General features: G+C 48.6%; 13 protein-coding genes across 13 annotated transcripts; 6 read left to right on the top strand and 7 right to left on the bottom strand.

Moving 5' to 3' along the window:
* Positions 1 to 326: 326 nt before the first annotated feature.
* Positions 327 to 777, top strand: FPRO_10084 (uncharacterized protein; the record flags this gene model as incomplete). Its single annotated transcript, XM_031233546.1, has 2 exons — positions 327 to 576; positions 641 to 777. The coding sequence occupies 2 exons, from the start codon at positions 327 to 329 to the stop codon at positions 775 to 777; spliced, it is 387 nt and encodes a 128-aa protein (XP_031083372.1).
* Positions 778 to 1,232: 455 nt separating this feature from the next.
* FPRO_10083 (uncharacterized protein) lies at positions 1,233 to 1,868 on the top strand (the record flags this gene model as incomplete). The annotated part of the gene is made up of 1 exon (XM_031233545.1): positions 1,233 to 1,868. One exon carries the CDS (start codon positions 1,233 to 1,235, stop codon positions 1,866 to 1,868), a length of 636 nt encoding a protein of 211 aa, XP_031083371.1.
* A 703-nt stretch (positions 1,869 to 2,571) lies between these two features.
* Positions 2,572 to 4,018, top strand: FPRO_10082 (related to transport protein YPL264C; the record flags this gene model as incomplete). Its single annotated transcript, XM_031233544.1, has 6 exons — positions 2,572 to 2,790; positions 2,842 to 3,055; positions 3,112 to 3,203; positions 3,255 to 3,643; positions 3,692 to 3,791; positions 3,842 to 4,018. The coding sequence occupies 6 exons, from the start codon at positions 2,572 to 2,574 to the stop codon at positions 4,016 to 4,018; spliced, it is 1,191 nt and encodes a 396-aa protein (XP_031083370.1).
* Positions 4,019 to 4,309: 291 nt separating this feature from the next.
* On the bottom strand, positions 4,310 to 4,504 carry FPRO_10081 (uncharacterized protein; the record flags this gene model as incomplete). Its single annotated transcript, XM_031233543.1, has 1 exon — positions 4,310 to 4,504. The coding sequence occupies one exon, from the start codon at positions 4,502 to 4,504 to the stop codon at positions 4,310 to 4,312; it is 195 nt and encodes a 64-aa protein (XP_031083369.1).
* Positions 4,505 to 5,591: 1,087 nt separating this feature from the next.
* FPRO_10080 (uncharacterized protein) lies at positions 5,592 to 6,206 on the top strand (the record flags this gene model as incomplete). Its single annotated transcript, XM_031233542.1, has 1 exon — positions 5,592 to 6,206. The coding sequence occupies one exon, from the start codon at positions 5,592 to 5,594 to the stop codon at positions 6,204 to 6,206; it is 615 nt and encodes a 204-aa protein (XP_031083368.1).
* A 373-nt stretch (positions 6,207 to 6,579) lies between these two features.
* On the bottom strand, positions 6,580 to 8,097 carry FPRO_10079 (uncharacterized protein; the record flags this gene model as incomplete). Its single annotated transcript, XM_031233541.1, has 1 exon — positions 6,580 to 8,097. One exon carries the CDS (start codon positions 8,095 to 8,097, stop codon positions 6,580 to 6,582), a length of 1,518 nt encoding a protein of 505 aa, XP_031083367.1.
* A 307-nt stretch (positions 8,098 to 8,404) lies between these two features.
* FPRO_10078 (uncharacterized protein) lies at positions 8,405 to 10,207 on the bottom strand (the record flags this gene model as incomplete). Its single annotated transcript, XM_031233540.1, has 1 exon — positions 8,405 to 10,207. The coding sequence occupies one exon, from the start codon at positions 10,205 to 10,207 to the stop codon at positions 8,405 to 8,407; it is 1,803 nt and encodes a 600-aa protein (XP_031083366.1).
* Positions 10,208 to 10,639: 432 nt separating this feature from the next.
* On the top strand, positions 10,640 to 12,311 carry FPRO_10077 (uncharacterized protein; the record flags this gene model as incomplete). Its single annotated transcript, XM_031233538.1, has 3 exons — positions 10,640 to 10,839; positions 10,896 to 10,958; positions 11,009 to 12,311. The coding sequence occupies 3 exons, from the start codon at positions 10,640 to 10,642 to the stop codon at positions 12,309 to 12,311; spliced, it is 1,566 nt and encodes a 521-aa protein (XP_031083365.1).
* Positions 12,312 to 12,690: 379 nt separating this feature from the next.
* FPRO_10076 (uncharacterized protein) lies at positions 12,691 to 14,541 on the bottom strand (the record flags this gene model as incomplete). The annotated part of the gene is made up of 1 exon (XM_031233537.1): positions 12,691 to 14,541. One exon carries the CDS (start codon positions 14,539 to 14,541, stop codon positions 12,691 to 12,693), a length of 1,851 nt encoding a protein of 616 aa, XP_031083364.1.
* A 1,725-nt stretch (positions 14,542 to 16,266) lies between these two features.
* On the bottom strand, positions 16,267 to 16,698 carry FPRO_10075 (uncharacterized protein; the record flags this gene model as incomplete). The annotated part of the gene is made up of 1 exon (XM_031233536.1): positions 16,267 to 16,698. The coding sequence occupies one exon, from the start codon at positions 16,696 to 16,698 to the stop codon at positions 16,267 to 16,269; it is 432 nt and encodes a 143-aa protein (XP_031083363.1).
* An 876-nt stretch (positions 16,699 to 17,574) lies between these two features.
* FPRO_10074 (uncharacterized protein) lies at positions 17,575 to 18,981 on the bottom strand (the record flags this gene model as incomplete). The annotated part of the gene is made up of 6 exons (XM_031233535.1): positions 17,575 to 18,134; positions 18,200 to 18,276; positions 18,347 to 18,524; positions 18,579 to 18,610; positions 18,667 to 18,672; positions 18,737 to 18,981. 6 exons carry the CDS (start codon positions 18,979 to 18,981, stop codon positions 17,575 to 17,577), a joined length of 1,098 nt encoding a protein of 365 aa, XP_031083362.1.
* A 977-nt stretch (positions 18,982 to 19,958) lies between these two features.
* On the bottom strand, positions 19,959 to 21,265 carry FPRO_10073 (uncharacterized protein; the record flags this gene model as incomplete). Its single annotated transcript, XM_031233534.1, has 4 exons — positions 19,959 to 20,666; positions 20,725 to 20,811; positions 20,864 to 21,026; positions 21,075 to 21,265. The coding sequence occupies 4 exons, from the start codon at positions 21,263 to 21,265 to the stop codon at positions 19,959 to 19,961; spliced, it is 1,149 nt and encodes a 382-aa protein (XP_031083361.1).
* A 1,444-nt stretch (positions 21,266 to 22,709) lies between these two features.
* On the top strand, positions 22,710 to 24,408 carry FPRO_10072 (uncharacterized protein; the record flags this gene model as incomplete). The annotated part of the gene is made up of 3 exons (XM_031233533.1): positions 22,710 to 22,965; positions 23,014 to 24,187; positions 24,240 to 24,408. 3 exons carry the CDS (start codon positions 22,710 to 22,712, stop codon positions 24,406 to 24,408), a joined length of 1,599 nt encoding a protein of 532 aa, XP_031083360.1.
* Positions 24,409 to 24,592: the final 184 nt, after the last annotated feature.

Here is a 24,592-nt window from a genome sequence, read left to right as displayed (position 1 = left end):
CTATTCACAACAGCTAATGCACGCCCGGACATTCCAGTCACATAAGGTTAATTGTCCGCCCCAGCCTCTGTTCACTTTCGGTATAGCATTGAGCAGGGCAGCGAGATAAAGGCTGCACTCTCTTAATTTCTCAGCCTGATTGCTCTTGGCAAGGTTGACGGTCAGGGCAGATCCTCGATCATCGCACCACAGAAGAGGGGTAATGCGCTGGCAACGAGTTATAAATGACTGCTGAGCGCCACGGCCCAGCCTCGCTGCGGGAAGGGCTTTTAGGCTTGACTAACCTTTATTCTTTTCCTGAGGTTTGAATCAGACATTTGCACAGCATGCGGTTCTCTCAGATCGCGCCCCTTGCCCTTTGGGTAGGTCAAGGTTCGGCGAGTGGTGGTCAGCTCTTCCACGACACTTTCCAATTGAATGAGCTACCGAACATGGTGTCACTGGCCGATGCCAAAATGAAAGACATCGTACTCCCCGACTCCCTGTCTGACTTCACCGAGTGGATCGGGGGCATCGCAGAACCGCAGGCCTTTGGCTTACAGCCCAGGCAAAGGCAATGTGTCGACCCAGGTTACTGTATGTTGATCACCAGAATTCCATAATCGGCCTTTGCTGACAAGACCTTAGACCCATGCTCAAGCGGTCTCGGATGTTGTCCCGGAGGCAGCACCTGTATCTCCACCGGCTGCTGTCGCGGGAACGCCAAAGAATGCGGCTCAGGCCGCTGTTACGATCCATCATCACAAATCTGCTGCAGCAGCGGCACGGCGTGTTTGAAAAGCCAGACTTGCGTCAGTGGAGGATGCTGCAGCAGAGGTGAGACCAAGTGCGGTTCATCCGGATGCTACAACCCGAACACGTCAGTTTGCTGTGGTGGCGTCGGTAGAAATTGTCCCAAGGGGTATGACTGCATGCCAGGCGGTGGGTGTTGTCCGTCTGGTCAGAAACGATGTGGAAATAGCAAGTGCTATAACCCGCGAACAACAACCTGCTGTACCGGCCCTGGAACGGTGTGGGCCTGTCCAAAGTCTAGTGACTGCTGTTCGACTGGATATTGTGCCAATCCCTCAACCCAACGGTGTTGTAAGAATGGTTCGTGCTTAAAGGGTACCACGTGCTGCGAGAAAGAGTGCTGTCGATCAGGGGGCTACTGCGGTTCTGATGGATATTGCAAGCCCTGTCCTGCTGCCACCAAGACGATCAAGTCGACGGATACAGTCACAACAACCAAGATGAAGACTGTGCGCGTTACAACCGACATCGAGCCCGAGACCGGCGACGCCCCTGAGTTTACCTGCGTCCCCATGACAGCTACAAATGACGAAGGTGCGACACTGGAGCTTGATGAGGGATGCACTCTGCATTACGAACCTCCTGAAGCTACCACCACTGATGACAGCGCCGCTCGTCTTCGTCGCGATGTCGCAACAGCACCCGCCCACGTCAACAGAGGAATCAACCTCTTGGGTAGACAAGTTTCCTGCACACCTTTCACAACCTATACGAGAACGGAATGGGAGACCGAGACCGAGACTGAAACTGGTACAAAGACCGTCACGGTGCAAGGCGAAGATGCGACGTTCTCATGTCCTGAGATGGAAGTCACCAATGATGTCGGCGATACGCTTGCTCTTGATGCTGAGTGCGTTTTGTCATTTACGCCGGCTGAACCAACGAGCTCTGAGGAGGGAGCCTCGGCACAAGATCAGCCGACGAATGTCCCGGCTGGAACTGGGGAGAGTACTACTACGGTGACAGCTACTGCAGGAAGTGGAGGCTCAAATGACAATAGTGGTTCGATTGGGCGGGTTTCTTTGTCACTGATGTTGAGTTTTGCGGGAATTGCTTTGTTGAACATGTTCATCTAGTCTGATTACGCCTATCGGTAGCCAGTTACGAGATTTTGACGTCGCCTCGACCAATGTTCTTTGCTATACGCTCAAGAATGATGGGGAATCTCCTAGATCAAAACAATTAAACATGAATTCAAAAAATACGGCTCTGAAGAGCATCGAGTAAGCCAGATATTGTTTTGTGCAGTACCTCTCTACCTTGAACTATTACGGAGAGAACGAACTTCAGAATCTGTCACAGGGTAAGCAGGATTGTGCCGTGAATCACCTCAGGTTTTGGAGGTAACTTAATCGCCAGCTAAAGAGTAGACATAATTTCAAGACTTATTCAATATGATATATATGTCTGCGACTACAACCCGAGCATTTATAAATCCTCTGAAAACAAGAACGAGGCAGGTTGAACTTGTCACGACAGAGATTAAGGATAGCCAAGCCAACGGAAGAATTAATGACCCGGGTTTCACCAAGCGATGATAGCCGCCATTGGTGGAAACCCCCCTTTCGTGGGACCATGGCCGTCCAATCTTAGCTGAGTATTTAGTTGGCTCAGCGCCACTCGCTCACGAGACCAACTGGAGAAAATCCTTCAGTTCTTTTCGTTAAGCTTCTCTCACGCGGGCTGTGAATTTTGACCCGAGTTGATTGCCTGGGGACTATTAACTGCGCTGGCCGTAGACTTATTTTGACATATTCATTTCTTAGAGGGACTTTCAATATGTCTTACTCTCAGAGCAAGACGCAGGCCAATCAACATGGAGAGTCAGAGGCTTCATCTCTACTGGCCCCAGCCGCCGACACAGAAGACTCTTCTTCAGAAACATCCTCCGAAACCAGCTCAGATTCCGACTCAACATTTTTAGAAAAACTACAAAACTTCTATTCTAGAAACATTGGCTTATTCTACGTCCTAGTCGCCCAACTATTCGCCTCGATCGTAAGCACGCCACTCCCGCGCCCGATGAAACCGTCATACTAACAGACTCAGATGTCCATGACGACGCGACTTCTTGAAACGGGCTTTGAAACAAAGTTTCACGCTCTGCAGATAATTTTCGTTCGAATGCTGGCTACGGCGCTGATTGGCTCTGTTTACATGTGGTGTAAAAACGTACCGAATTTTCCTTTGGGGCCGAAGGAGGTTAGGGGCTTGTTGGTGCTGAGAGGGTTTGCTGGCTCAGCTGGGCTTTTTGGACTTTACTGTGAGTGTTCCTTGATGGATTTCCCTAAGGAGGGACTCTACTAACGTATTGTTTAGACTCATTGTCGTATCTTGACATTTCTGATGCGACTGTCATCACTTTCCTTGTCCCGACTCTTACTGCGTTCATTGCATGGGTTGCCCTCCGCGTAAGTCCAATCTCCATCTTTGATGCCGGCTTCAGCTGACTCAGTATCTAGGAACCATTCACCGTCAAAGAAGCAACCGCAGGGTTCATCGCCTTCGCAGGCGTCCTCTTCGTCGCCCGCCCAGCCTTTCTATTCCCCGAAAGCTGGCGGACACTATCAGAACTCGAGTCTCGTGCTGTGGACCCCGATTTCACTACTGATGGTGGTATCCTACCGCCGGTAAAGGCAACACCTCAAGAGCGCACCATTGCTATCCTGTGCGCCATCTTCGGTTCTTTTGCAGCGGCGACGGCGTATGCGACCATCCGCGTGATCGGCAAGCGGGCCCATTCGCTCGTCAGTGTCAATTACTTCGCTGTGCTTGCGACTGTTAGCTCGTTTCTGATCATCATGATTCACCCAGATCTTCAATTCGAGATTCCCAAGACTGTCACTGAATGGTATGTAATTCGAACCCTAAGCTTAGAGTCTAGGACTGATATAATCAGGTGTTTACTTCTTTCGATTGGTATCTCTGGCTTTCTGCTCCAGCTCCTCCTCACTGAAGGTCTTCAGAGAGAAAAGGCTGGTCGAGCCACCAATCTCATTGTAAGTTCCTGCTTGACAAGGCCTTCGTGAACAATACTAACTCATTACAGTACGTTCAGATGGTCTTCGCCCTGATCATCGAGCGAATCGTCTGGGGAACCACGCCTCCCATCACCAGTTTCATTGGCAGTGCTCTGATCATTGGGTCAGCTATCTGGGTCAGCCTACAGAAGAAAGCCCCTGCTGATCCAAGACCACTGCTTGATGAGGAAAGAAGACAGCAATGATAGGAGGAGGCTCTGTCAGCACGTCTATTAATGGAGAGATCTCACAGACTACCGAAGGGAAGGGTAATCATACTAAATGGGTTATACGCCAAAAGCAGACTGCGGATCAGGCTTCTCGGCCACTACTGGAAATACATCTATATGCTAGCTGCGTGCTTGCAATATAGATAATTCATGTACAAACTAATCACGTTGCATATATAAAAGACTTTTATTTGTCAATTATGAACCATGCTCTAGCGTCACTCCTTCGGCAAGCTCAACTTGCACCTTGAATATCACATGATGCGGCTAACTTCGCTTCTTCGCCTTCGCGATACAAGTCGGGCAAGTCTCTATACGATTATGCCGCTCCACCGAAGACTTTCCGCAGGCGCCCCATTTGTTTTTCCTGCGACCCGTACTGCACATCTTGTAATCTCTGTCTGCTCTGTGATCTCTGCCGCATTTGGGGCATTCATAGTTGTAGACTTCTTCGGTGCACATAGTAGACGTCTGCTGTGCTTTTATCGATTTGTGTTTGGTAGTTACGAATATTATTAGAGATTTTGCGGTGTACTACGATGGGAGCGAGAACTTATATACCTTGAAATCATGTTGCCACATCGTGAATATTTACGTAGAAGTCTTCCAGGCCGCTAATATGAGCAGGTGTCATACTTCGTGGACTGCTCTCTGATCATGTGAGAATATGATTTCGACGCCCTTACTCTGGTATCTCTGAAGGGCGACCGGAAACACATTTCGTTACGCATTTTCTGTAAGCACCCGAGGACCCGTGTTCTACATCATGTCATCACAACTCTCGCATAATTTTATGGTACATCCTTCGACAACCGGGACAAGAAAGATCATATTAGCCACATTGTAAGTCTGAATGTTTTCTTGATTAAACCCTCTCCGAGCTGCCCTACTTTTTCTTTGCACAGGTGCCGCACTTGTCCTTCCAGTACTCATGCTGGATGTTATACTTCTCGCAAGCACCCCATTTATTCTGCTTTCTCCCCACTTTGCACATTTTGAAGTCTTTGTGTGACTTAAAGTCCTTTCCACATACTGTGCACTCCCATGTATTAACAATCCCTGTACACATGATTGGTAGTGTATTGTAGGATATCACTTAAGGAACAAGCTATCGGTGAAATTATGATAATTGGAGGTTAGAAATGTCTCAAGATTGCGTTTGATAAGTTCAAATAATTCAGGTAGTTCAAATACTGGTGAAAAAGGCGTGTTCGATGGAGGCTGTGCAATGCTCAGTGAACATTGAATGAACGCTCACCTTGTCAAGGTGCCTCGAAATCTTAACCAAGGACACTGTTTCACCTACGGCTTTAACATTACTTTTTGGCAAAGCGGGCAATCCTTTCTAATCATTTGCTCGAGAAATAAAGGCCGTCAGTATTGCCCTATTGAGTTCTTTGTGCTGCAAACTCTGACGTCAAGGTTTCTTCAAATAGTCTCTGATTCACAGCCGCCACATCTTTGCCCTTCCCCTCCTCCAACAGCTACCTCAACCCATTGTTAATCTTTCTCATATTACATACACACCGCTCACGTTCCACTCATCACCATGAAAGTCAAGATTGTCGGCGGCAAGAACAACTTCTGGCTCTGGACCAAGAAAGATGGCTTCGATCTTACCCACCCGCCAACTCCAGATTCACCACCCATCTACCCCAGAATCACTCTCAACACGCGCGCTGAGAAAGCCACCATCGACCCTGCAAAAACAGCTCTCGTCGTCAGAGACATGCAGAAATATTTCCTTTCGCCTCTTCTCGGTCGTCCTCCCAAAAGTCCTGGTCTGGCGATCGTAGAAAAGCTCGTTAAGGACGTCATTCCCGTCTGTCGCAAAGCTGGCATACCAGTTGTGTGGCTTGGCTGGGGTGCGAAAGACAGTGACCTAGACGATATGCCCCCGAGCATCGCGAGAGGATTCGACTTTCCTCTCGACAAGAACTTTGTCAAACCGACATTCCTGGGAAGTATCGGTGCCGAAATTGGACAAGTCAAGTGCGAGGACGGAACACTCATCGACGCGGGTCGAGTCATGATGCGAGATCAGTGGAACACCGAGTTCCATCCCAGTCTGAAGAGAATCGCAGAGCCGCAAGACATTCACATCAACATGAATCGACTTCAAGGGTTTTGGGGAGGGGACTGCCATCGAAGATGCACTGCGTAAGCGAGGTATCAGAACTGTGCTGTTTGCGGGGGAGAACACGGATCAGTGCGTCGCTGCGACTATTCAAGACGCTTGCACGAAGGGTTGGGATTGCCTGATGCTCAGCGATGCTTGTGCAACGACAAGTCCTGACTTCGCCAAGAAGTGCATTGAGTATAACTGTGAAGGAGGCTGGGGCTTTGTGTTGAGCTGCAAGGACTGGGCTGATGGCGTGGATGCTATTGATCGGGGAGTTTAGATGCGTGATGGCATGGAATGATTGTGTTAAAAGAGCAGGTAGTTTGTGTTTAATGAGATATAAACCTATTCGCAAAGTCATGCAACCATATTAGAATCAACAACGCCAGAACGCAATCCCAATTACCATGTGTCTCTACTTCTTCCCAGCCGAGATCATCGAATCATGACTCAAAATCCCCACAAGCGTATCTCTCTTAATACACTTCTCAAACGAAAAGCTACTCGCCAGCTCCTCCAACTTTTCCTTGCTCTTATCTCTGAACAGCTCTGCCAACTCCCATCCCACATACTCACTCATCAAGCACTCCCGAATCACCCGTTCAAACTGTCGTTCAAAAGTCCAAATCTTGGGATACTTTGTATCTCTGTACTTCTCCAGCACCTCCTCCTTCAATCCCTGAATAAATGGTTCGTAGAGGTGTTTGACGCCATCTTTGTTCACGACGCCCCAGAAATCAAGACCGAGACGCTGCTTCTTGGCGATGAAGGGCGCGATGAGATGCATGTAAGAGGACTCGGGATCGACGTATACCATACCTTGATAACCAACATCTTTGTACAGCCAGATAGACCAGTTTACGTCAGTTTCTCTGTAGATAGCCAACTGCTCCTGTAGCAGATTAAAGCGCTTGGCGTTGGTCTTGATAGCTTCATCACCCTCCTTATGCTCATTCTGATAAACAGGACCAAATTCTCCATTCCAAATCGGCACGTTCTTCTCCCTCATGAACTGCACCTTTCTCTCAAAGCTCTTCCTCAGCTTCGTATTCTGTTCGTCCGTACCCTCATACTGCTCTCCAAGGGGGAAACCATAGAAGCTGTAGTCGTGACAGGCATACACAGCATTGGGAAGAGGATTCTCAGGAAAGGCGCGGAAGTCCATTGCGTATGTGTTGCCGTCGATGAAGATCATATGATCGGGGTCGATGGCGCGGACTTCTTTCTCGGTGCGCTCGTACCATTTTACGAGCTTGGCGCCGTACTGGCCGGATGAGGTCTTGGTTTCGTCGGCGGGTTCGTTGAGGAGGTTGTAGCCTGCGATGACGGGGTTTCCCTTGTAGTGGGCTGCGAGAGCTTTCCATAGTTGGATGGCTCTGTCTTGGTGGTCCTTAAAGTCCCAGAACGCCGCTCGTGAAAGACCAGAATCACTGTGCCAATCTTGGTTCTGACCTCCAGGAACGGCATGGAGATCAAGAACAGCGTAGAGGTTATGTCTTCCGCAGATATCTACACAGCGATCTAACCAGTCAAAACCCGATTTCTTGAGATTATCAGGATCCATATCATCGATAAAATGACGATAATTGAAGGGGATGCGGATACAGTTCAGACCCAATGACGCAAAGTAAGCGGCATCGGAGTCTGTGAAGAAATGGTATAGAAGCCTGTCAAAGAAGAAGTTTGCTTTTTCTTCGCCCATGACTTCGGCCATTTGTTGTCTGTGCTGGTGTTCGTGGCCTGCGTAGCCGGTGATGAAGTTCTCCATGTTGAGCATGCCGCCGATGGCAGCGCCTTTGAGGATGACGGTGTTGCCAGAGGGGTCGACGATGCGACTGCCCTCAGTATGAAGCATTTTACATGTTGATGGTTTCTGAGGGGTTGTTTTGGGGACGGCTTCGTAGGAGCCGGAGTTGTCTGCTGTTGCGACCATGGTAGAGAGTGTGAAGTATTGGTACGAAGAAAGAGAAGATCGGAGAATGAATGGTGAATAGATGATTAGGGAGTCAATAGATCGTGATCTGAGAGGTCTACTTGTTCCCGAAAGTCACTACAGCCTTCACCTAAATAGTCCATACGCTCAAAGTGGAGTGTTTTCTTACGAGCGACACTCCCCGACAGGATCCGCCACGACACCACCACGAACCATTTCCCCGGGATCCCCATTTTTCACCAAGACTATGACTCGCCTAAAATACGGGGAAGCACGCTTTAACCAATTCATTATTGTACATCACAAGTTAAACGTTCAGCCCATGCAGGACCTCCTCCAAGAAATTCCGATGGTTCGACAATCCCGGGACATCATCTTCCCAAGCCCTCAAAACCTGCATGATCCTCTCACACGCATCCCTCCACCCCGCGGGCATTCCCGATCCCAAGAGCCGCGCTGCAAGCAACACGGTCGCTGATCGGACTAGAGCCCGAATCATAAGCCACGTCCCATGATGACGATGCAAAAACCCTGCTTCATTGACTTCAACATTAAGAATATGGTACTCCAAGCCTTTTTCTACAAATTGACGCCCGGGAATTGGTGTGGTTACACCGCGTTCCAAGGCAGCCAGGTGAGCCATTACAAACGGCCAGTACAGACGCTCGAAGAAGTTTACCAAGTGCCCACGAAGGACAAAGCAGCATACATTATCGTCGATTGGCGCTGAAGCAATCGAGAGTTCCGGAGGGAGACTTTCGGCCCATTCGTTGGCTTGCGTTTCGTAGGCGGGTATGAGAAGGGAGAGTTGCTTGAGGAAATCGAGATTTGAAGTTGATGCGCGATGGAGTTCGAGTATATCGTTGCACGTTCTGCTTGAGAGACGTCGGAGGGATATTTCAGAGAGGTAGAATAGCCATGCTGTGTGTTGACGACTTGATGCCGTGGTCTTGGTAGACTCCAAGGGATGAGGAGGTGTTGGGAAGAATGGCGGATACAGCACGCTCGAAGAATACGGCATGCTAAAGTCCGGAAGAGATAGTTCTCCTCGTAGTTCCCGTTCAGACTTCCAAGCAGACCAGTATACAGCTTCTTGCTGCGTCTCACCCAATTCCGGTCTCGCTAGATCTGCCCCATCCATTGCACTAAGAGACTGCGCTCTCTGCAGGAACGGCAACGTCTGACACGTCGCCAAGGCCTGCGAGAAATACCGCCACGCCTCAAAAGGTCTAAACGTACTCATCAAAAACACCCCCGACAAGAAAAAGCACTGCGCCCCGATAATATCTGATCTCGCCATCAGTGTCCCAATCCTCTTCTGCGCCGCCTGAAACAGCGCCTGAGCCTCCAAATATGGCGTCGAATCCGCCCTCAGATGAAAACTCGCATCCAGCGGCGTCGCAATCTTTCCAAGCGCGCAGATGATAAGTGTTAAGCATGACCCCGGCGACCAATCGATCCCGTCGATGACTACATTGAGAACTACTTTTCTGGCGGCTGCTTCCTCGAGGATGGGGTTTTTGCAGTGCACGTGATCGAAGAAGTTATCGAGAAGGGCTTTTACGCCTTGTGTGTCGAGATCTGCTATGTCGGCTAGGGATGTACAGCCGGGTGAGTAAGACGGGGATGGCTGGGGTGGATCGGGGTGGAGAGTTGTGTGGGATGACATGTCGCGTGAGAGGACGGACCAGAGGAGGAGGCTTTCCATCTTTTCGGGGAGGATGCTTCGTAGGGAGATGTCGCCCAAAGACTCTGGGGATAACTGTGTAGGAGACTCTTCGGGCAACAGCTTTTGCGCAACATCTTGATTGGCCGTATCGGGCTTCGGCTCGCGAATCAGCTTCTCCAATTCATCTAATCGTTCCAAGATCTTGAGACTCGCAGGGTCGAATGCCGATAGATCAACCGGGGACTGAATACACGTCGCTCCCACACTGACGCAGTACGAACAAGCCGGTTTCTGATTATCGCACTTTGTCTTCCTGGCCCGACACACTTGACACGCCGTATTGGCTCGTTTGCGGGGATAAAACGCTGTGCCCCTTGGCGCAGGTCTCTTCCCCGGCCGACGATCCGCTTCAGCTGACATGTCTGATGTTTGCGGGGACATGGTAAATGTGCAGAAACGTGGAGGAGGAGAGAGAAACAAAGTGGATTGCTGCGTCGGGGAATATCGCTCCTTATACCTCCTGACTCGTGACGCCGTAAAGTGGGCTCTCATCGGGGAATGTCGCTCGTATCAGCCAAACTGGGGTAAGCTCAGCATCCCCAGATTTTCGGTCTCCCCACAAACCCCAGACTGGTCTAGACCGTGTTAGCTAAAGCCAATTCTTTTTTTCTGCGCATGATTTTCGTGACATGCCATGTCAAACTTGTCAACAATTGCGACTATGGCCTGTCTTTAACCGGAAACTATTGATGATGCTACGCTCATGACTTGGTTGTGCAGCTGCATATAAGACTCGGCAGTTAACCCCATCTTTTATCATCCAGCATTCATCATCGGTTTCCACTTTATCTTATTAACTGCTTACTATCAACCATGGAGACGTCGAATACTACCGGCAAAGGAGATCTTGAACTCCAGGCCAAGGTCTCTGGCACTGAGTTCATTGATGCTAAGAGCCATGCCGTTGAGGCAGATCGTCAAGCGGAGCATGAGTTGACGCTCAAGCAATGCTTCCAAAAGCATCCCGCTATTGTCTGGTGGTGCTTCTACTGGTCAATCGCAGCTGTAGGCTGGTAAGGCAAACACCTATCCCATCTCCTCCCTTTTCACCACTGACTATTCACCATAGGGGCTTCGATGCTCAGATCAACGGCGCCATGATATCCGTCGCCGCCTTCCGACGCGACTTTGGGTACGCCCCTTACCCGATCCTCCCTCTCATCACCACTAACAAACCTCCAGATACGTCGAAAACGGCGAAGCGATCCTCCCTGCCGACTGGCAGACCGCCTTCAATTGTATCAGCTCCGTCGGCGGCTTCTTCGGCGGTTTCATGTGTTCCTGGATCTGCGACTACGTCGGCCGAAAGAACTCTCTCATCATGGCACTCCTCCTCGCAACGGGCGGTACGATCGGAGAGTGCATGTCCAACACCAACGTCGCTTTCCTCATGTCCAAGCTCATCATCGGTCTTGGACTTGGCTTCTTCCTAACGCTTGCCCCGTTGGCGACATCAGAGATCTCACCAGTGGTGTTTCGTGGTATTGCTACTGCGGGCGTTAACCTTGGAATCGCTATCGGCCAGTTGGTGTCAAATGGTGTCATCAAGGCCTTTGGCGAGAGGACGGATCATTGGGCTTGGAGGGGAGCACTGGCTACGCAGGGTATCTTTATCGTCATTCTTGCTGCTGGCTTGCCATTCGCTCCCGAGACTCCTTGGTATCTTGTCCGCAAGGGCAAGATTGAGGAGGCGAAGAAATCACTCATCCAACTCTACGGAACTGGTGTGGATATCGATGCGAAGCTCGCCACTATCAAGGAGACTATCGCCGAGGAACAAGCTGCGTCAGCTGAGGAAGCTTCTTGGATCCAGTGCTTCAAGGGAACCGACCTCATCCGAACCATGATCAGTATGGGAGTCTTTGTCTGCCAACACTTTGTCGGCATCATTTTTGTTCTCGGATACTCAACCTACTTCTTCCAACTCGCCGGTCTTGAGACCTCTCGCAGCTTTGATCTCGGTGTCGGCGTCACAGCATGCGGCGTTCTTGGCAACATTTGCAGTTGGTTCGTCGTCAACTCCTTCGGACGTCGCAAGATCTTTCTCTCCGGTATGGGAGCTCTGACAGTCCTTCTATTCCTCATCGGTATCATGGATGTCGTTCCTACATCAGCTGCCAAGTGGGTTCAAGCTGCATGCACCGTCATCTACGCCTATGTCTACTTCGCCACCGTCGGAGCCATGGCTTTCGCTGTTCTTGGTGAGACAGCCTCGCTGAACCTCAAAGCTAAGACAATGGCGCTTGCTACTGCCACCCAGTCTGTTATGGGTATCGCCATGAACTTTGCTATTCCATATATGGTCAACCCCGATGAGGGTAATCTCAAAGGCAAGGTTGGTTTCATCTTTGGTGGTCTGGGCTTGATCGGCTTTATCTGGAGTTGGGTTTACGTTCCAGAGCTCAAGGGGCGACGATATGACGAGATTGACCACATGTTCCACAACAAGGTCAGCCCTCGACAGATGGGAACCTATAAGCTGTAAGGAAGTGACCCTTGATGAAAGACAGGAGGGTTATGGCGATAGTTTGTGCTTTGTATCTGTACCATAAGATCTTAGCGCGATAGTAATTGGTAAAGAGTGATATTATATGGCGATTAAATAATTCAACTTCTATTCTAAGAGGCCCTGCATCTGATTTACAATAACACTGTATATTCAAACATCATTATCCCCTAACCATACCAGGCTTAATCCTACCCCTTTACCCAAAAGCCAGGCTCGAATATTTCGTCTCACAGTCAAGGCGAGATGCACCGCCAGTCAATGGTGATTCTAAGAAAAGGCAGCCTAGAATTACCATATGCTCAGTAAAACAAGTCATCGATATCCTTAATCGCATCCTCGAAACTGACTCGGATGTTCATCTGAAACCACCACCCGAAAAAAGAACACGCCGCCATGAAACCGGTGGCAACCCCCCCATAACAATCCACCCGTCGCTTGAGGTTCTCCGGTCTTTCGTATCGGAAGCTACATTGACGACAGCGTTATTCAGATTGAGCCACATCCCACTGTTCACGTAGCAGAAGCAGTTCCGAAAGACTCCAATGATCTGCATGAGAGTCGTCGCGATGCTAGTGAAGAGGGCTAGCAGAATCGTGATGCTGAACACCACAACGCATAGCCAGTGGATGACACGGTGCATCATTGTCTTCCGTTTCGTCTTGCGAGTGATTATGAAGTACAACGGTGTAAGCACCATCTGGAAGCCTGCATAAGTGACAAGGCTGAGTGACCGGCAGCCCCAGCCCCTTGGGGGAGTTTGCCACGCCACCACGGCCCCAGCCGCCGGCGGTAGGGAAACAAGAATGATGGTGGGCAGTATGATCCAACCTAGATAATCTCGCTTCTTGATTCGGACGTCATTCATGAATTCCTGAGAGCCACGCCGCCAAGCTCTCGACTTCTCGAGCCACTCCATTTTATTAACCCCCCGGCGCCACATAAACACTGGCTGAAGTATACCGTCATAGATGGGAGGGAATATCATTCTTCTTAGTGGCTTGCGAGTCGAGAGCGGCCGCCCAATGAGCATGGTAACTGGACTAGGGTTGTTGCTTGCAAGAAGGAACCCGTTGACGATTGCAACGTGTACGATAATCATCCATTCGACACCAAAGGCTAGGGAGATGGCGGCATCTTGGTTGCTCTTGTCGCCGAGTAGGTCCAGGATGGTGTAGATAAAAGCGCCGAGGTAGAAAACAACCGCTGCCCCGACGATGGCCCCGAAGGCAGACTGCGCCGTCATGAGCCTCTTGAGCTGTTCGGACAAGCTGGGATAATTCTGCTTTGCCTCGCTGTTCGGCAGCATGTCTGGTACGGGTAAGACTGAAGGCGTCTGGACAGGATGCAGTCTCATAGCGTTGAACCGACGTCTCCCCGTACCCAGTAGCGCGTTAGAAATCAACACAAGGTTGTTAGGCCAGGGCCTGTAGGTCTTGAGTACAAGGTTACCAGCAAGAACGGTCACCAGGAGTTCCACCTTATCCCTCAAGCCATCTAGTCCTTCGTGATCCTTATTGGGGTCAATTATACCAGCCGCATTATTCCCAGCAGCGCTATGGCCCATGGGGTCAAGAGGTATTCTCTCAGACACCCTCAGCCCATTGACGAATCTCTCCGGAATATATGTCCTCCTCTTCAACGCCTTCAATATCTTGAAGTCTAGCAGTGCTTCATGCAAGCCGGCAACCATCATCGGGCCTGCCATGCACATGATAGTCATAACCCATATAACGGTGTCCACAAAAACAAACAAGAGTGCCGGAAGCGTCAATACCAGCGACATAATAGCTCGTTTCCAACCACGTAGATTGGTCAAGACTAACATGTCTAGCCACTGCAGTGAAAGGAATTCGAATGTCCTAGGGATGTTCATGCTGAAGATGACTGATGGAAGGATAAACTGGACAATTGGCCCAGCCCACTGGTCTGCGTTTTCGACTCTGGAGACACCCCAGCCGCTGCATTCGCTCTTGCAGAAATTGTAAGTGACGTAAGCGTCAGGTGCGGCCGGGGAAGACTCGTTGTAGATCTGTCCGCAGACAATATTATCCATGGGAGTGGCGCTGCCATTATTGGGGGAGACAAAGGCATTTTCCTGGCGGGCTCTATTGCAGCATGCCTTGTCACTATAACCCGAAGCAATCGTAGTAAGTAAAGCCAAGATAAACATTGCGAGGAGATGAGATGCTGCTCCGGGTAGCATCATGTTGGTCAAAGCTAGGGGCAATAATGCACGTTTTCACAGATAGATACAATTAATAAACGAAGGATCAGATTATTCCGGTAGCAGTAAAGACCGGCTTGTTGACGAGGCGGAATCGAACAGCACGAAAGTTAAAGAGAGTCGAGAATAACGAGAGTACAGTAAGTTCCCCGTTGGATAGGGTAAGAAAATTTAAATGGGCGAGATCACCGTATTTGTACTTTGGTGAACATATTGAGAAACTTGGATAATGGGTACATGAGATTGGCCTTTCCTATTTCACTGTACATACCCTAATTAGGTATTATAGCCGCCAATGTGCAGCATCGCAGGTTGTAGGGGCAAGGAAAGATGTCCGATTTGACAGGCACCGAATACACTGTCATCCTGCATGAATCATGTTCCTTTACGTGTGCCTTGCCGGCGCGTAGTAGCTGAATTTAAAACCAGGCTTCAGGGGCCGGCCCCTGTTGTGCCTGGGGATCAAGGACACGTCACCGTAAAATTCTGTGCTTATTTCTGGCCGCGTATCTGCGATTTGGGTTCAGGAAATGGATGTGGTGCCAAAGCCTCGTTTTATGTGCTTGTATTTCTATTCCAACTATACTAGAACACTATATACTGATAATCCGTTAGATTAACAGCCTAGAATTAATGTTTGTGGAGGCAATGCACGCGGTTGTTAGTTTGGAAAGCCGAATTTCCCAAAGGGCAACGTAGATCCAATGTGTAAAGCTGGCTAAGCAGCCTGAAGTTACTGTGTGACGTACCTCGAAACTCCAATACATCGGCCAACTCAAGTTCCTAAAAAGACTGATGCTGGCCAGGCAAAACAGCCAATGACGAATGACAGGTGGGTAGCCGGCATGAGCTTCAACCACATCCATTGGTGTTTCAATCCTTATCAGCCGCCGAAAATCAAGCACGGGCGCAGCAATACGAAATTACATTTGCACTTTCAAATAACAAACCGGCTATCCGGTCAGCGCAGGTATTCTTCAACTTCATTCAAAATTCAATTAACGTTCTGGAAGGATTGGGTACCTCCAGTGGTCTAAGTTACTTGATAGAAAGACCCCAGATACCCATTGGGAGACTCTTGTTGATGTCTTCGTAAGCAACCTCATGATGCCTCTTCGTTGGCCCTTGAAAACCCCCCAGTCCGTCAATTACTTGTTAAGGCGCCGTCCGCGAGTCAAGTGGCTGTCTCAGAGGAGGTCATTGGCGTTCAGCCATTACAGGGGTCACAGCCTGATATGAGCACTGCCGTCTTGCCTCAAAATCAGCATAGCGGTGTAAGCAAACTAAAAAGGTACCGATATTGATCTTTTGAGAGCTGAAGTAGTAAAGGAAGGCACGATTCGAAAGCTTGACGCTTCAGGCTAAAGTTTGTACTGACGATATCGATTAAACTGGTCAATGGCAAAAGCCATAGCCTCCGCCATGTTGCATTACTCATGCCGTCTCAGAAACCGACGAATGAGATCACACATACCGCCCTGTGTATCCAGATTTGCATGAGCTGAAAGATTATCCTAGCGGAGCTTGTCTTGTCTATGTGCCTCAGGAGAAAAGACCTATTCTACCCCTCTTGTAGATGGCGAAATCTTAGTGCGTCTGGTAGGTTTGCCGCTGTAAGGGAGTGATCTCTGTTGAAATGCGGCAAGGGAATTTTTGAATAAATTGAGTAAAGAATAGATGTAAAATATCCTTTCCTTGAAACCATATCTACTTGTTACTCACAATAAACTTAACAGTAGCATGATCACCAGTTCCGCCCTGCCTATCAACAGTATACTGAGCCGATTCAACGCTGCAAGAATAAGAGTTAGACCCGACGTACGGGTTGTCATAATCCAGCCTCACGATAGGCCCGTTGTCATCAATCCTCCATTTCATCCAGCCCTCACAACCTGTCTGAATCCCGTCAGACTTCAAACCCCACTTTCCAGTACCGCCAGGCCCGATTGTGTCGGGTGCGTGGGCATCTCGGGTGCCGTGATCGACACCAGAGTCAACCCAGGTCAACGTCTGCTGGGTGTTGTTGACGAGAGAAACGGCAATCCTGCGGGGGGCCGCGGTGGCCTGGCTTGTAACAGTACTGCCAACAGCCTTGACTGCGCTGCCGAAAGCATCACCGATGTCGTCAAAGATAGTCATTGCTAAAAGTTGTTCTTTTTGAAGGTGAGATATGTATATGCATGAAAGTGGAAGGATGTACTTACGCGATAGTGTTTTAAGGTAAATTGATGATGAAGAAGAACCGAGTTGCGATCTCAATATTAGAAGGATGTCCGGCTTATATACACAAAATCAGCAAGCTTGTGTTATCCTGTCTCTGTGGAAGAACTGTTTCTGCCCTCGAACCACCAGCCGAGCATCACACAGCACTGAGCGGTGCATGCTCTTACAAGCTCAGCTAAGCCATGAAAACCTTATAGTATGTGTATATACAAATTGGGACATTTAGTTTAGATCCGTACTTCAATAGTCATAAAATTAGCACGATTTCTAAGCAATAGCTCAATGCTAGTCTGGATGCCTCTGATTTGGACGCTTCTGGGCCTAGCGCCATGTCTTACCTGAGCTCTCCTCTTCAGCAAATAGTGCTTGAATGCACACTCTAAACAGTCCTCGTCTGTTATTAATTGGAGATAAACAATTGCAAAAAGGCTCAAAAGCCTGGAACATTCAATAGTTGTGGCGCTATTGACATTATCGAGAGCTATTGTTTATTTACTGGGGTGTCACAACATAGCTGCCGTTTCAGCTAAGTACAGCAAGCCACAGATTTCAGTTTAGTAGAATAACAGATTTAATACATCAAACCTTCATTAAGTATTTGTATAGCCAGCAGAGTACTAGTTATTGGTAAAGAACTGTTAAAGTCAATATATGTATAATTTAAATAAAAGGCTTAGGAATAAGTATATGAATTTTAGATCTCAATACATAGTAATTTAAAAGACACAGTTTTTAGGCCGTGCTAACAGATCTTCTTAGTAAACAAGCCAATCCCAAAGCCGGATAGTTGTTTCAAGATCCCCAGACAGTTGTTGTTCCACTCGTCACAGTGACAGCATCCGGTGTAATCACGCCTGTAGCTACATCTGTCTCCACTGTGGTGTAATACTGAGTAACCGTAAAACCCTCCGCATTCGTGACAACAACGGTATTGTAATCCGTCTCAGCCACGGTATCAACATTCGTAACGAAAACCGTATTGTAGTTCGTAGCATCAACGACATTGGTATTGGTCACCAGAACAGTGTTGAAGTTCGTAACCGTGACAGTAACAGGTTTTGTGACCGTCGCGCTCTTACGATTGGTTTGTGTCACGGTCTGAGAACCTGTTTTGATTGTTTTCGTAGAGCTGGTAGAAGTGCTAATCTTTCTGTCTGTGAAAAATGTGCTCTTGAGCTTATTAACAGAGAACGTATTTGTTCGTGTTTGTGTAGCTGTGATCGTCCTGGAGGCTTTGGCAGTGAAGGCTATGGTTGTTTGGGCAGAGGGACTGGCGATCAGGCATGAGCACGCGCTGCTGACAGCGCTGGGAGCTTTGCTTGGTAGATAATCAGGTATCTGTATCACCTTCACTGCTCGTTTAGAAGGCTAAGGATGGTTAGTATTACTCAGGATGGCTTTGGAATTCGAGGGAGACTTGCCTTGTTGGCGGAACCACATAACATGTCGTAGAATGTCCAGGGAGATGAGGCGTCTGGTGTAACCGCAACACCCCTATCATCGATGTCAGTACTGCAACAAGCGTTGATCTCGTCCAGTACCAGTGGAGATTGGGTTGACCTACACTGTGCCATTATAACAGTCGCACTCATCAGAGTTGAAACTGAAGCTGGCGGCTTCCGAATCGCTCAAGCAAAAGTCTCGGCATACGCTGAAGCTCGGGTTTCCGATAGATCGACCGGATCCCCCACTCCAATAGTTCTTATCATCGCCATAACCAACGACGTTGCAGTGGACCTCCGCTAAGAGCATGTTAGTGCGGGCTCAGGCGCATTAGTGAGAGGAGGAGAACTTACTATTCGGAACATACACGGTAGGAGTTGCTGCTCTATAGCGACTGTTAGTCAAGTATGTTATTTTGAGGCCACTGTCGTAGAGACTCACTCAACACTAAACAAATCTTGATCAGTTAATCCTCCTTCATGGATTATGTCTGAAGAGTAGTAGCACTTACAAAGTGGAAATTGTGGTTGACGATGTCGTCAGAACATCGACAGTAGCAGCATCAGTAACATCCGTTGTGAGTGTCGTATCAACATCTACAGTAACAGTCGTCGTAACCCCTGTAGTAATCCTCTGGGTCACTTGCACGACGTCTGTCACAGCCACCTGAACTGCCTTAGTATTGGTGACCCTACTAGTCGCTGTGTTCGTAAGCGTCTTTGTTGTAACATCAGTAACAAGTGCAGTGCTGGTCATAGTTACTGTAGTCAAATCTGTCTTTGTTGCAGTGGTGACGGTCACGAGGAAGGTGGTGGTTCGGACAGTCGTGACGCCGATGAGAGTAGTCGTAGTGACTGTAACTCTCGTCGAGGTGCTGCGGACTATGGGGGTTACGGTAGTAGAAACTGTCCTTTGGATGTAGTTCGAGCAGAAAGCAGATCCATTGGCTTGGTTTTTCTTAAAGGCTTGGTTGTTAGGATCGCTGGCTTTACAGACTAGAAAGAGTTGGCTGTTAGTGAACTTCGGCTGGATACTGGGCTTACATACCTGCTCTTGGGTCAAGAATGTTTCTCTTATCGAGCTTCAAGTCAGACTGTTGGCCATTGCTGTCGGCTTCTGGCAGCGCCCACTGAGCTGATAAACAACAGTGTCAAAACTTTCTTAAAGGAAACCATATTCACTTAACAAACATCAAGACAGTCCCGTCGATGAAAGAAAGGAGGGGTCAAAGGAATATTCGGCCCCATTAAGTATTGCAAGTCCACTTAACTTTTGTCGATTTTCTAGCTCGGAAGATTAGCTCGTATATCATAAACTTCATTAGATCAATGAACCAACGGTCTGGTTCTGTTCTGGCCTTGAATAAAGGAACTCTCTAGGCCTAGCACCTACTTGAGTGGCGTGACTTTGACCTGACTTAAGACAATAGTTGACATGTGAGGAATGTTAAGGCGTCGACTAAGTCCTATCTGGAAATTCTGGTAGAGCTAGAGCGACTTTCAACGAGGTAGAAGCAGGTGACAGATGTTTATACTTCAACACCATAGAGAATCTGGGTATTCTAGCGTGCTTCTATTGAAAATCTCTTATTTTCACTGGATGATGAAGTTTTTGGCCTGTTATTGTCCCCCAGTGAACTAGACTGAATCTATCCTGAGTTGATGGAAGAGTCGCTAGGAAACAAAGCGGATTCTCTGGCTAACAACGCAGAATGCAACTTGTACCATTGGCTCTCAGAGATAGATATAACAGAGCGGAGAGCCACCCAGGGTGTCAAGCGCATCATCGATGGTGATCTCAGCTGCATTAATCCCCATGTTCAGAGGATCAGATTTCAAAGCGTCCCGGCTAGGCGGTCTGTTCCCGATAGTGATAGTACCAGCAATATCGCGAGCCTGCTTAGGGTGCAGCGCCTGCCAAAGCCAGTATACCCTGTCAACCATAGCATGATGCAGAAAGAAAACAGGCTCGTTAGACGAAGAGTAGAGGTCAGAGGAGTCACCGCCAATGGCAAAATGACCAGCGCCGTGCAACCCCAAGAAACGATCTGGGAATCGGCCTTGAAACTCATCCTGCATGATTTGAATGCTGCGAGAAGCGTCACCGAGCGTGACGTTGTATAAGTTGGGTAGTGTCATCCATTTATCAATAGCGTAGCGGCCAAGATCTCTACGGAGGCAGCGGGGGTTGTACTCGAGAGGCGTAGTGGTGGCTACCATTCCGTCCATACCGGGAGAGGGAGGTCCAAGGTTAGCGGTTGCGCCGGCAAAGGGACCGTTCTTGATACAGCCGCCTCCATTGCCGCTCGGGAGGAAAATAGTTCCTTGGCCAGAAACGGAACCGTTGTGCTTGAAGAACTCGCCGTCGCCGCTCATGCTAGTCTCGGAACCGTCGAAAAGAGGATTGGTTGCAAAATCGCCAGTCTCAAACCAATTCCAATACTACAATTAATGCTAAGCTTGAAGTTCTTATCGTAGGAAATTAACAGGGTTCACTCACTGGCTGGGTGCCTTTGTAGCCGCACTCATCTCGCAGAGCTTTTTCATAAGCCCAGGTATAGTAGCGATGCCAGGTGAAGAAATTTCCCTTCAAGAACTGTCAGTTATTTATTGGTAACTTAAGAAGGATAGTAACTGACTGTTGCGTGAATGGTGCGAGTCTGGTTGATATGCACAGCCACGAAATCGTCGTATCTGGTGCGTGCCCCAGGTGCGAAAGAAGGGTCCGCTTTGGAAGGTTTCTTTCGAAGACATAGAACGGCATTGATATAAGCCTTTCTCTCTTTTTTAGATAGTGCTTTCCTATGCATCTGTTAGTGACGGTTCAATGCATCGAAGAGGCAAACTTACCAATCCCGGCGCACGTCGGCATTGGCAATTGTGCACTTCTTGCGACTGCTTGGTGCCTGGGCATTCTCTAGCGCATTGGTTGCTTTGCTGTTAAGCTCTAGCAGGAGATCGCTAGCGGATTGAGTCGGCGAGGCGGCAACTAGCGACGATGCGCCCAGCAAAGCAGCGAGTATTGTATAAGAGAGCTGCATGGTTTCTCAGCCCGTTTTCGTTCCTGGTCTTTGCAATGTCTGGTCGGCAACAATGTAGGGCACGAGAGGGCAGCGAGATGAGATTATAATAGAAAAGTAAGCAGAAAAATACGGTCAAAAGTGTACTAGTCCACGGTCGTATAAACGTGAAGATGGAGAAAAAGTCCAAGGACCCTTGCCGAGGCCAAGTCGGAGCAAGCTTGATTCGTAGCGTTGCGCCGCATATTCCGCACATCATTACTGGAACCAGATTTTACAAGCCCTTGGCTCTGCAGCCCTAGGGCGCAGGGTCCTGTCAGCATGCCAGAATTACCAGGCTTCTCAGCCAGGCACAATTGAGGCTAAAGTATTGAAGAGCCGGTGGGTGGAATATTTATTGCTCGGCATGGATGTAATGCTTATCATGGAAGTTATCCCGTGAGTTTTCGTCAATTGACGAGCAACGTGTTTGGTCGCGATTTACCCGGATGCCCCTGGACATATGCATCTAAGATTTTAGGGTAATCAATAGCTGACCGTTGTTAATTCGCGAATTCATACCAACTATGGGGTAGTTCACAATGTTTTTACGTTTAAACAGCCTTTGCCTGCTAGTCTCGTATATGCACGCTGCAGTGCTGACATCATGTAGCTCACGCCTCCAAATGTAAACCGGAATCTCAGAGATAAGCTTAAATATATTTTTAGACTCCTGGCGTATCTTTATTGTCGCAGAAGATTCGCCGTACATTTCCGTTAGTTCAAATAATGAAATTTATGACACCGGTCTAAGGTCAAGGTCGTATGTATGTCCGGGCTCTTGGGTCAACTTCTCTATACCTCTCTGGCCGATTTGCGTACCTTGTGTCTGGTCATCTATCATCAAACATGCTTACCTACTCCTGATCACTCAACGCCCTGTGCAAGATCTAGAACCTCTGCTTACGAGCGTAATCAGCTTTGTTGGCATTGCAGCTTCACTACTGTCCAACTTTCTTCCTAATACGAACATGTCACGATCTTACAGATATAGATGCCACTGAAATCTAGTATTGAACCGTAACAAGACCCTCGTTGTTTGCTAAACGACCTACTCGCGCCACCCATTCTTTGTGCTCGGAGCTAAAAGCTTGAGAATACTTAGCTAAGGATCCAGATCCAATATTCAGGTCAACTCTGACTGGCCAGCCTTACGAAGAGACCTTCAAGAAGTGGGTTTGTCAAGCACATTCCCTTGGCACGGAGGACTGTGGGTCGATGTTGAAGAAATCAGCCCCATAAGGACGGAGGTGATAGCCTCATGGAGCTAAATAATCGTTTCAAGGGTTACATAGTTCGGAGTAAGCGAGAGGGCAGACAGATATTAATCATGTGATTGAAGGAGTAAACAAATTAATCGATCGCCGTTTAAAACCTCTTGTTCTTTCGCCAATCCCCGTTGTGATATTGTTAAGCTTGAAACACGATGGCGGATACTACTTTGTCAGCCTTTCAGGGCACTTTAACGTCACTGACAGCTCGAGACTGGATAGTAGCTGTCATATCGGCGTGGCTTGTTTTTAAAGTTCTGCAGGCATTGTATAATGTTTCGCCTCTTCATCCTCTTAGCAAGATCCCTGGTCCAAAACTGGCCGCGGCAACATATCTGCCCGAATTCTACTACGATGTAATCCTCGTCGGTCGCTACACCCATGCTATCAAGCAGATGCATGAGAAATACGGTATGTACGCCTCGAAAGTCAAAGCAAAATGTGCTAATAGTATTTTAGGCCCAATTGTCCGCATCAATCCCAACGAGCTGCACTGCGCTGACATGTCCTTTTCGGACGAAATCTACGCCGTCGGCGGTCGCAAACGCGATAAGCCCTTCCATCAAGTAAATGGATCCGCAGCTGGTACTGGAAATGCCTTTGGCACCCCTGATCACGACCTCCATCGCGCGAGACGTGCACCCGTCGCCAAGTTCTTCTCACGAGCGATGATTGCGCGTCTTGAACAAGAAGTTCACGACCTGGCGCAAAAGCTGTGCAACAAGCTCTTGGCCGAGAACAAAGATGAAAAGGATCGCAAGCCGTTTGAAATTGCGCATGCATACAGCTGCTTTACATCTGATGCTATCTCAAGCTACTGCTTCGGCGAAGCTTTTGGATTATTATCACGGAATCAGTGGCAGCCTAACTACCGTGAAGCCACTCTCGCTGTTCTCAAACCAGTGTTCTTCTTCCGCTTCTTTCCTATTCTTGTTTCTAGCGTGAAGCTGGGTAAATATTTTGTTGACTTATTGCCGACTGATATCGCGCTTCTTATTCGAACCCTACAAATCGACATCCCATCACGCGTTCAAAAGACGAAAAACGAACTGGATGCGGGAATTGTCTATGATCGACCCACTATTTTCGCTGATCTGCTTCAATCTGAGCTTGAAGATAGTGAGAAGAAGCAGGATCGTCTTGTTGAGGAGGCTGTTACTATCGTCAACGCTGGGACTGAAACGACGAGCTGGGCATTGGCTGTGATAACATACTTCCTCTTATCGCAGCCCGACACTCTTGCAAAGTTACAAGATGAACTGAAACAAGTTGTTGAAGATCCATGCCACTTGCCTTCTTGGACGACATTGGAGCAGCTTCCATATCTCGGAGCCGTTATCAATGAAGGTCTGCGTCTGTCATACGGTGTTTCTAGCCGCACGGCTCGTGTGCCTACAACAGAAGACCTTATTTATAAGGGAGAGTTTAACAAAAAGCCGACGACCTTAGTGCTACCTCGAGGCTATGCAATCGGCATGTCGGCAGCAATCGCACACCACGATGAGTCTGTCTTCCCAGACTCGTATACCTTTGCTCCTGAACGGTGGATCGATGAGGACAACAAGATTAGGAAGGATTTGGAGAGGTCGATGATTGCGTTTTCTAAGGGCAGTCGTGGATGTCTTGGTAAAAAGTAAGATCTACTATTATTCCTTGAAATGGAGGCTCTACTAACATGTTCTTAGTCTTGCATTGTGCGAGTTGTACCTCTCTCTCGCTGCTCTGGTTTTGCGGGTCATGCCCTGCATGCGTCTGTACGAGACAACTGAGCGGGATGTTCGCTATGACCATGACATGTTCATTCCGATGACGGAGAGCGGAAGCAAGGGGATCAGAGTGATTATCGAGAGCTAGATTATGCGCTCTCCCTAATACGAATTACTTTATCATGCTTGTTCGCTCTAGTCTGTACCTCGCGCTATCCTACCCGATCTGTACTAGCCTCATTTTGCAGGGCATACCAGAGTGGGTAATCCGGAGTTCACAGCCACTCGCATTTGTCGCTATTTATCGCTTATCACCTTGAATCAACTTAGCT

Source organism: Fusarium proliferatum (assembly GCF_900067095.1).
Source record: "Fusarium proliferatum ET1 genome assembly, contig: FPRO_scaffold006, whole genome shotgun sequence".
NCBI lineage: Eukaryota > Fungi > Ascomycota > Sordariomycetes > Hypocreales > Nectriaceae > Fusarium > Fusarium proliferatum.
The sequence above is the reverse complement of the archived record's forward strand: the minus strand, read 5'-3'. Positions and strand labels throughout refer to the sequence as shown.